The sequence below is a fragment of the Carya illinoinensis genome, chromosome 6 (genome assembly GCF_018687715.1).
Source record: "Carya illinoinensis cultivar Pawnee chromosome 6, C.illinoinensisPawnee_v1, whole genome shotgun sequence".
In the NCBI taxonomy this organism is placed as follows: Eukaryota; Viridiplantae; Streptophyta; class Magnoliopsida; order Fagales; family Juglandaceae; genus Carya; species Carya illinoinensis.
In genome coordinates, this window is record NC_056757.1 from 1,904,290 (window position 1) to 1,915,439 (window position 11,150).

At 30.9% G+C, this 11,150-nt stretch overlaps 1 protein-coding gene across 1 annotated transcript; it reads left to right on the plus strand.

Moving 5' to 3' along the window:
• Nucleotides 1–3,329: 3,329 nt before the first annotated feature.
• Nucleotides 3,330–10,813, plus strand: LOC122314403 (cyclic nucleotide-gated ion channel 1-like). Its single transcript, XM_043129960.1, has 7 exons — nt 3,330–3,488; nt 5,258–5,327; nt 5,923–6,232; nt 6,460–6,720; nt 7,787–8,073; nt 9,641–9,752; nt 10,422–10,813. The coding sequence occupies exons 3-7, from the start codon at nt 5,927–5,929 to the stop codon at nt 10,614–10,616; spliced, it is 1,161 nt and encodes a 386-aa protein (XP_042985894.1). The 5' UTR covers nt 3,330–3,488; nt 5,258–5,327; nt 5,923–5,926; the 3' UTR covers nt 10,617–10,813.
• Nucleotides 10,814–11,150: the final 337 nt, after the last annotated feature.

The window sequence follows — 11,150 nt, forward strand, 5'->3', positions numbered from 1 at the left end:
TAGGAAAGATTCTTTCATGCAGATAGAGAGGATCGAATAATATTCTAATTTTATTAATATATCTTCATTTGTTGGGTCAGAAGGTCGTAATTAATAAAGATATTACTAGGTCATGTACGCGTATATCTTTTATACTTGAGGTCTTTAAGTTGGAATAAATTTGAAGGGACATGATTGATCCCCTCCAACAATTCATGACGTTAACTCACGTCTCAATTAAAAATAATAGATAAGTGGGGGCAAAGACCTGAACAGGTGTATCAAAACAATGAACACAGGCCCAAATGAAAATTGACCAAACAGGCTTGGTACCATTTTTTCTTGACCCATGCATGTTTAATTTAATTAAAGAGGCCCCTTGAAAGCCGCTGAAGGAAGATCTCACTTTTTTTTAGGGAGTATCTATCACGGTAACAAGAGATCATACATGAACAAACATGAAGACTTAAAAAGTCGACGCACCTAATTTTAAGTCCGTCCATATGCATGACTGACTTGACGTTTAAAGTATAAACGTTGCTCAAGAATTGTCAATTATTGAATTCTCAAATTTTACGTCTATGCGATATCCTTACTGACTCATAAGTGATAAGGATCAGGGGAGATATCTATGTTTGGGATTCTATGTTGTTTGAAAATTAGAAGCTATTCTTGCTTTTTATAATAGTTTCAACTGGCTTTAATTGTATCGTTAACTAAATTTTTTGGAGCAAAGGTCTAAATACAGCTTGACGTTACAAAATTTAAAAAAAAAAAAAAAAAAAAAAAAAAAGAGGAGAGAAAATTTTTTTTTTTAGTCTCATTAGGTTTTCTTATGGATCATATGAAAACCTTGACGGTCTTGAGCAATTCTTGAGATTATAAGGACATTGAATTTGATAACATCTTTGCGGTACGACTTGATTTTTTGTGGTTTTACCGAGATTTTGCATTTCTAATTTCTAATTTGTCGTTTATGTTAAACTTACTAGATCTTTTTTGTTTATATTTCATTCAATGTGCGATCTAACGACGTGAACTTTTGAACATGCAATATCCGATTTAACAAATACAGAAAATTATATGGCTTTTATTGTCCCTGAACTCATAGCTGTTTCTATGTAGTTTGTACTAATTTCACATTTTGGGAAAATGATTTTGAGAATGTGATGAAATGTTACATTTGTATATGTATAGGCTCTGATCTCTTACCCTGCAAAATCTGAGATTGTAAAACTGAGAAGAATAGAGTAATGAAATGTCATTGAAAATGAGGGCTATTGGCTGAGAGAAAGCCGGTAATACCATCATAAAAGCTCTCCTTTTCTTTCTTGCATGCATGTTATGGAGTGTATAACTGGAAAAATGGGCATCAACCATCTTACTTCAATCCCCTCTCAGAGCCTAGGTATCAAATATTTAACACCCATGCATTTGCTTTATGGCCTATCAAATTATATATTTTCCCTGCTTTGTAAATAAATTTGCACCTTTGATCAAATGTGGATCATTTAATTGATAGCCATCCATCTCCATGTTTTCTCTTCACTATGCCTTTTTTGCTCAACTCCTGGTTTGTCATGTGTAACACACGTTAATGGCGCCGCTTCAGGCCAGAAGATTCTTGGAGCATCTACTTCCAGTTTCAATACAAGCCGGACTTAGCAGTACAAGGGGAATGTCGAGGTAAAGTTGTTTGAACAGTGAGATAAGGTGAAATTGTTAGATTATTATTTTTTAATATTATTATTATTTTGAAATTCGAAAAAGTTGAATTGTTTGTTATATTTTATGTAAAAATTTAAAAAAATTATAATGATAAGTTAAGTTGCTCAATACAAACGGCCTTTAAATTGTGTCCATGTCTTCGTCACTAGAGGCCTTTAAATTTGGATAAGCATTTGAAGCGAGATTGATCCTCTCCAACTAAGTCATTTAAAGTAAGAGGGGCAGAGGCCAGCACAAGCTAGCGTACAATTCAAAACAATCGATACATGAAATAAAAACAAACGAAGAATTGACCAAACAGACTTGAGACCATTCTTTCTTGAGTACCCATCCCCCATGCATATGCATGGTTAATTAAAGAGATGGCCCCCGCGGCCTTGAAAGCCGCTGAAGGAAGATCTTAATTTCTTTTCGGGAATATATTAATCACGATAACAGGAGAACATACACGAACGCGCGGTTGCTTCCGAGAAAAGAGATATTGCCTAATCTCATACAAAAGACGAATGAAGGGGCATGGTGAGAACTGAATCGATCTTAGAGAAAATGGATCTCCAGATACCTTTGGGCGCGACAACGCGTGATATTAATTCCCAAAAAAAAAAAGAAAAAGAAAAAGAAAAACCTTTTCTAGCAGCTTCTTGACACTCACATGAGTTGATCTACGGAGAAAATTATTTTTTCTTCTTCCCGATGAGAAAAAAGTACTATATGCGTGGTACACAATGGGGAATTAAGGCTTTGTTTGTTTTTAGAGATGATATGAGATTTGATATTAAATTTAAAAGTTGAATAAAATATTATTAGAATATATTATTTTAATATTATTTTTGTATTAAAATTTGAAAAAATTGAATTATTTATTTTCTTTTATATGAGAATTTTAAAAAAAAAATTGTAATGATTAAATAAGATTAGATGAGATGAGATATTTTATGAAAATAAATAAGACTCAAGCCCTTAAAAAAGTTGAGATATAGTGTTTTCTAAATCTATTTTCCAATTTTTTCGGGATTCAAAATTATTCAGGCTATTGTAATGCCAAAATAAGTTCGTACGTAGGGTCCACTCTTAGTTTACTTTCGGGAATAAAAAAGGGTTGTTCGGAAGTTTGTAAAAGTTGTTTTAATGGTTATTTTTATTTAAATAATAATTAGATAAAAAGATAGAAAATTTTAAATTAAAAATTATTTTACGTTTGAATGATGTTAAGTAAATATACAAGCTCGAATTTTGGAAATTTTGAAAAGGGACTTTACCATTTACATGCATGTAACGTTACAGCTTGTAAAAAAAAAAAAAATGGTCTACCTTAGATCTATTTTATCCTAAAAAGAAAAATAAATATTAGGTTTAGAAAAAGATATCACAAGAATAAAGTTTAAAAACTGGTGAGCCAGTGAATTAGGATATTTCTGATCCCGCCCTAATTACTTTAAGTAATATTAGATACAGTTTTAAAGTGTGCAAATCTCTTTCACTTTTTTAAAAAAAAGTATTGTTCACCATTAAAAATAAGATTTTTTCTGCATATAGATTCCAGATATATATCTACCTATTTTTTTTTTTTTTATATAAATGTGTGTGAGTTTTGCATGCTTTAAAATTGTCAATATTATTCCTCGGCTATAAACAGGTATATAAGCCCCCGTTGCCCCCGTCTCTGACTCATGTCACCAATTTCCGCAAACCTCTTCTCTCTCTTCGAAGAAGTAGAAAAATCTTCCGTTTTGCTGCGCTTGTTCCCCCACGGAGTTCTCCACCCTGTACTGTACATCCTGGTTGTCTAATTACTCTTAGTACTCTCATAATTGTTCGGTGCGCTTATATTGCATGTCTTGTTTTATTATATTGTTGGTTTCATCAATTTGTTTTACCAGTCCAGAACCTCCCAAGTGATTGTCTTCAACTTTGTCAATATTTGTTCTATTTTTTTTGTCTTTGGGTTCCAGTTTGGTTTTTGCGTCTCTCTTCCACTTTCGTTCGCTTTGTGTTTAGATTTTTCTGTATATTTGGGGGTATTCTGTTGAGTTTCGTTAGAAACGGTTTAAAGTTTAAAGTTCCGTAAGTTTAGGATTCGGATTTTTTTGGCTAACTTTTGCTTCCAAAAGTTGAGTTAAAAAGTTGCTGCTTCAAGTACCATATTCCTCATTTAGGCTAACTTTAATTAATAGATTGATAGCAATTGTTCTGGACATTAGAGTAGTGGTTTATTGCTTTTTTATTATATTTTTGTTCTGTATAGTAACTATGGCTACAAATAGATTAGTCAAACTCTTTCACTGACAGGAATTGATATGGTACATTAATTCTAGTTTATAATAAAAATTACTGTAAATCTAGAGTTTCACATCAAGACTCATCAACATGTAATTAATTTTACTTTTGTAAACAAAAAATTCATCTTAATGCAAATATATGCAAATTTGGACTCTTTAACAAAGTTTTAAATTCCGTTCTATTCTGGCTGGAACAACCTCCAGATTGTTTTTGTTCTAGTCTAGTACACTGTAAGCCATATGTCCCAATTGGCTATTTCGTTCCAAATTCAAGCCATTTTTCACCAATTCCTGTTTACATTTCATTTTGGACTGTTTTAATGATAATTTTGTAATTTTATTGAGTTTAGATGGCATTTTTATAAATTGCAAATCTAGACATTGGCATTCATGTGATTTTAAAATCTAGAAGAGATTTATATAATTTAAATTTTTTTGGTAGCTCTGAATATTTCCAGTCACTAATTTTTTTGAATCTCATTATTATTAATAATTTCTCAGCTCTTTATTTTTTAAGTACAACTACTACCACTAGGCCGTCTGAATCTTACTAATCAGATGACTGGCCTCTTGACGCGGCACTATATATATATATATATATATATATATATATATTCAAAACAAAAGTGTGTTTGAAAGTACAAAAAGGTGAAGTATACAAAAATATATATTCTACTTCTTTTGTATTTTTGTTTTTATTTTGTTTTTTATTTTTTAATAAACCACATGGCATGACAGTACCATGTCGAGAGGGTCATCTGAGTAATAAGTTTCTAATGACCAAGCAGCATTATTTTTATCATTTCTCTTTGTTTTCCTTTTGTTTTTCAACTCATGTTTGTGACTCCTTAATATTATCTCAACACAAATATTTCTACATGATTTTGTTAAAGTTTTCAACATATATTCATTTTATAAATATTCATTGTGTGTGTATATATGTAGCTAATCTCAAATTAACTGATATACTGAAATGGACCGCTTTCAAAATATTCTGTTCCAACTTAAATTGGAATGATCACCAAAACACAATATAAAACATTAATGCCCTTCGGTAATCCACCCGGCCGTCACTGCCTGCATGCACCAATATATTTTGTTCTTATCATCCTTCGACCTTTGATTATTTCTTGTAAATTAGGGCGCGTGCATAAGAAATTTTGCGACCATTTGGTGCCTTGAACTATCAATTCTTATAGGGCACAACTAGGCCGGGGGAGAATGTGAACTGAAATGCAAATATTCTAATTTAAACTTGTACCTCTCTGCAGGTTTTGGTATTGCGAGTTTTCGTGGAGCAGGAAGAAGTAATTCAGGGCTAAATTCTTCATCGGGAAAATCGTGTAAAAATATTTCTAGAGATTCTTTATATCCGAAGGCATCATTAATGAGGCATTTTAATTATTAGCATATTTTATGCATTAAATTAATATATATATATAGATAAACCCGTACGTCCTTGAATTTTTAGATTTTTTAAAGAAGTTGTTAAATAATCTAGACTCATATATGACTGGCAAGATTAATAATTTTATACCACAGATTGATTTAGCCAAATTATTTGTGTTGTAATTGAAACCTCCTTTAATTTATAAGAATGCGGAGTTCCATCTATTAATAAAACACTCTATGTGCAGTTTAGAATTTATACACTATCTTAATAAAAATTAATTTTATATTATCTTATTAATTTTTCTATGTGACTTCAAATGATTGATAAATAAGAAAAGATCATATTAAATGATTTTCTACTGATCATGATTTAATAACACATTAAAGATGACGTAATAATCATAATAGTTAAAATAATAATGATCAATATATAACACTTGTCATGTTGACTATAAATAAATATATATATATATATAATTGCTACCACTCTATTAATGTTTTTTGGTCTATATATATATACACACACATATGTTCTGCTGATCAGGGACATGGATACTGAGAGGCAAGGTCCCAAGACGACATTAAAAGAATGGTGCAAACTGTACCTCTTCCATTGGAATGTGGCGTTTTTAGTGGTCTGCGTAGTTGCAATAGCAGTGGACCCTATCTTCTTTTATCTTCCTGTTATCAAGGAGGCTACCAAATGCATTGCTATAGATACCACTTTGAAAATCATTGGTATTTGTGTGCGATCGTTCCTGGATTTGATTGCTATTGGGGATCTGGTTGCAAGAAAAATGAAGACTCGAGAGTACTACGTAATTAGCATTCTCAGCATTCTTCCAGTTCCGCAGGTATTATGACAAACTTTTTTGAATGGGTTGGAACAAAAACTTATTCCAATGATATCTCTCCTCCAACTCAATCTGGAAGAAAATTATATATGTCCTATTTTAATATATTAAATTGCCAATTAGAAATATATAGATCGAGAATGTAATATTATATTCTATTATAAGATGTTAGAATTAAGTTTCTATTATAAGATCGAGAATTACGTTTTGATATTTATGAACAACAGGTTATAGTGCCAATTATATTTTCAGACATGAGAGATTATAAATCCCGGCACGGAAGGAAAGTCTTAAATGCAGTTGTTCTTTTGCAATATGTGCCAAGACTTTTCCGTATCTACAGATTGTGGAAAATAGTCAAAGGTAGTATCAATGAAACACTCAAAGGTAGTACCAATGAAGTGAATGCAGAAGGCAACAGGAATATGAAACCAATTATAGTGATGAAAGCTGGATTCAACCTTTTACTGTATCTCGTTGCCAGTAACGTGAGTTAATTTCATCATTATCATCGTACAGATCTATACATCTATCGCTTTAGGTCGAAACGAAAACCCATAATTTATAAAGAGAGGGTCAAAGGATATATACAAATTAGTATATAACAAAAATTAAAAGATTATTTAAAAGTGTGCATGGGTAAATTATATAGTACGTTTTAAGTTTGAATGTAAAATAAAAAATTGATCTCAATAATCTTTTAATAAATGAAGGTTATTAATTGAGTTTTGTTACTCATCATCTCCATACACAACACATCACACATATATTTTTTTATTTTTATTTTTGTTTTATTCTTTCCAAACTAATTGATTTCGATCTTCTACTTTTCATTCATATACTACACATTTGGCAACATAAAAAAAAATAATAATTATGTGTGGTGTGAGGATGATTAAGAAAGTCGTCATTTATTTTATTTTGTAACATTATCTCAACAATATAAAAAACTGAAAAAACTATTTCAATTGATTTTTATTTTGAAACATAGTCTTAAATCTTAACAAAGTTTATAATTTCAAATTCTTGGCTAGCTTGTCCATATTGTTCAACTTAAGTTTTCAAAATAAAAGTCAAAGAAAATGACACGTTCATATTATAATATTCAAAATTAACTAATTTAAACGTACATAAATATAATAAATCAAATTAAAAAATTTTGATTTATAGGATGAATCCATGAACATGTATATATATATATATATATATGATTTATGGAGGATAAAACATATATATTTGGGATTAAAAGAATTCACATCTAGTACTCTTTTATTGCAAAACTCTTTATTTGTTTTTCGATAGGTTAAGATCGAGTCTACAAATTTTTTTGGAGAAAATTATTTTAAGTTTTTTTTATTGAAGTTGGTAACAAAAAGATAGAAGAATTAAGCACGTCTTCGATCGACTACTTCTCTTTAAATTTTCACATAGAAAAACTATATATTGTAATATCGGCTTACGGATTTATGGGATTATTATAAAGTTTGAAGCCACACTAATAATCTCATGTCTCATAGTGTACTATACACCTTTTTGGTATATGTCTTTGATCAGGTACTGGGTGCTTTTTGGTACTTCGTCTCCATTCAACGAGAGACCACGTGCTGGCAGTTGGCCTGCAAGAATGATATTGAATGTAGCAAGACTAGTCCTTCTTTTAACTGTGGTGATGGTTTTGGAAATTACACGTTTTTAAATGATTCTTGCTCTGTAGAAACACCAAAAACCACTCTCTTTGATTTTGGAATATTCCAAGAAGCCCGTCAATCTGGTATATTGGCGTCCAAGGACTTTTTCCAGAAGACCATGTATTGTTTTTGGTGGGGCCTGCGAAATTTGAGGTTCGTGAATGTTACACTTTTTTTCATCAAGATATTTCAAATTTTGTCTTTATGATATTTGTCATCTGATCAAGAACGGCCTGCATGCGCATGTGGCATATGCCTATTTTTTCTTTACTTATTTCAATGATTAAAATCGAATGGAAGTGATATTTTGATTTAAAAATTATAGTATAATTGTCCAAGTTGTCAAAGTATTAATTCAGATATATACCACAATATTACTTTTAACAAATTAAATATAATAATTTGAATGTATAAAGAGTCAAAGACGTTAATTGTTATCCTTAAAATTCCTAGCTAGCTAGTCGGTAATTTCCATTGCCATACTTTCTTGTACTTAGTCTATTCATTCATGTTGATCAGCAAGAACAGGGTCAACATCTGTTTTCTTCTTAATTGGTTGTCACTGATCTACAGTAGAGGGTCTATTTGGTGCCTTGGTCCAGCATGAAAAGTAAATTTACATCTTGGGGACAAGTCAGCCCAATAGTAAGGCTAGATTCACTGAGATAGAGAATTCTCCACGCCTATGAGAGAAGGAAATTAGCGGGATAACTAGAGGGTCCATTTAGTACATTAGCCCAACTATAAATTATAGTGATAGGCATGGCCAAAACTAGAGGCTAAAGGCCAATGAAGGCTTGATATTCCGTTGTCTAATAGAGTGGATAAGGACTAATGTGGCAAGCAGATTACTTCTATTATTTAGGAGTTATAAGATAAACGGCTAAGTATCATTTGGAAGTAATTCAGTGATGATAATGATCTGATACTTTCCTACACCTATATATATATGGGTACAAGGTAACCCTAAAACACTTCTGGAGAGATACTTGAGTTAATATACACTACTCTTTACTAATTTAAGCATCGAAGTGGTTGCAGGCGTACGTATAACGCCGCCACCCCTTGGCTTGCAAGTAAGCAATTACGTTCAGTGGTGGGACACATCCTTTACATACAGCAACATCATATCAAATTTATTTGAATTATTTTACTATCAGAAGAAAAGATTGAAAATAGTAAACCAAATAACAGAATATTATTATATTATAATTGTTAATTATCATAAAATTAATACAATTGCTATTAATACTATTATTATTATTATTATAGAAATATCGCATGAGTTACAAACATATCTCACAAAAGAAATAAAGTCAAAAGTACTTCTTTTGATTGACAGAACCTACTCGGGTACAACAAGTTATTAATTAAACGTTGATTTGTAGGCAAATAGATTAAAAAACAAACAAACAAACAAATCGAGAACCACTTTATTTCCAAGAGAATGTTAAATTATGAAAGAAAAATGTTTTCACCCATGCGCATCTCTGATCTCAAATATCCATGCACGCAGTCATGCACATAAATATACGGTTTTTTGCTGTTTAGATGATGGTTTGTTGTTTATCATTATGCGTTCCATGTATGCAGGTATCGTGGGCGTATTATATATTTTAGATCACTTTAGATTTTTCTTGTTTATTTTAAGCATATTATATATATATATTAATGTTTTCTGATATTAATAATTCATGCATGATCATTCTAAATCTGGCAGTTCACTTGGTCAAAACCTTGAAACAAGTTCTGATTACTGGGAAAACTGCTTCACAGTTTTAATCTCGATCTTTGGCCTGCTTCTGTTTTTATTCTTTATCGGAAATTTGCAGGTTGGTGCTGATCATCATCTTTTTCCCTTTTTTAACGCAGGGCTCTTATTATTTCCATAAGTATGTGGGTGTGTATATATTTAATTAAGTGCTAACCGTATCAGCTCAAACTTTTTTTAAAAAGTGGTGGTTTAACATATATGTTTAGAGGTCCTTATAAATTTGAATTCTCATCCTCATTTAATCGAGTATTTTATGTTAGGTGATCTACTTATAAAAAGAGTTACATGGCTCGCATGTCATGAAGGTTTATTTAAATGAATAAATTCCCATATATCTCTGGGATAAATGGTTTGACAAAGCACGTGTTAAGTGAGGAGGATGGTTGATCTATGATATATTATTATATAAGTTAATTTGCATGTTTGTACATAGGTAGGTTGGGAGATTCATTCCAAATATCCAGTTTGGAGGAAAATCTTGTACTAATCTTAAGAACAGAATTTTCCCCCCAACTATATTGAAAGAAGTTTTCTCCAACCCATGTTTTAAAAATATCATGTTAATCTTGTAAATTTGAATTTTAAGCATTTTAGCAAGTAATAAAATCTCTATCTTTGATTATTTTTAATTAAAAAATGGCTAGTCATTAAATGAATATAATGGATTTGTTGGAATGACCACATGTAATTTATGAGGAAACTGATTGACTTAATTGTGATGTGATAGGTGTACATGCAGTGGGAGGCAGAAAAAGAAATGAAGGATATATATGGGGATCAGAATGATGAGATATCTAAGCAGATATCTAAAGAGCATGATGAGATATCCAAGCTGTTGGAGGTGATATATAAAGAGCATGATCAGATATCTAAGCTGTTGGAGATAAGGCCGCTGCCGCCGGTAGCCCCCCAAGTAATTTAGATTACAGTATCACTTAATAATTAATCTAGTATTATCAGATACTCTTGCTATTTAACGAAAGACAATATATAATTTGTTTAAGCATATTACGTTGGATGTTGTATTTTATATTTTGCTCATTATCCAATTATAATTGCTCATATAGATGGAACATATATATATATATAGCACAATAGTCGGATCTTGATGGTGGATAAGTTAATTGTTCAATTAGTTTTAGTAGTTTTAATTTTTGGTGCAGAGTGGAATAAAATTCCTCATGTCTAATTAAGGGTACTGCAAATTAATTATATATATCCTTTCGAGAAATATATGTTGTTATTGTATTATTTCTTTTCAGGAAAATGCTTATCCCATCATGAGTGGGTATCGAAAAAGGATGCTGATTGTGTGTGCACGCGCATGCTTTCGTTTTTCTTACTACATGATTAACAAAGTATTTTTTTAATATATATATATATATGATTTTTTTTAAATATTTAAGATAATTTAAAAAATATTTTTTTTTAAAAACTACTGCATGTTCGGTGGCTT

What these genes read in the sequence shown, in the direction of transcription:
- LOC122314403 (XM_043129960.1), top strand. Translation starts at nt 5,927, where the DNA reads ATGGATACTGAGAGGCAAGGTCCCAAGACGACATTAAAAGAATGGTGC. An exon ending in TGTATCTCGTTGCCAGTAAC is followed by an intron (nt 6,721 to 7,786) that starts GTGAGTTAATTT and finishes GTCTTTGATCAG; the next exon opens with GTACTGGGTGCTTTTTGGTA. An exon ending in TGGGGCCTGCGAAATTTGAG is followed by an intron (nt 8,074 to 9,640) that starts GTTCGTGAATGT and finishes TAAATCTGGCAG; the next exon opens with TTCACTTGGTCAAAACCTTG.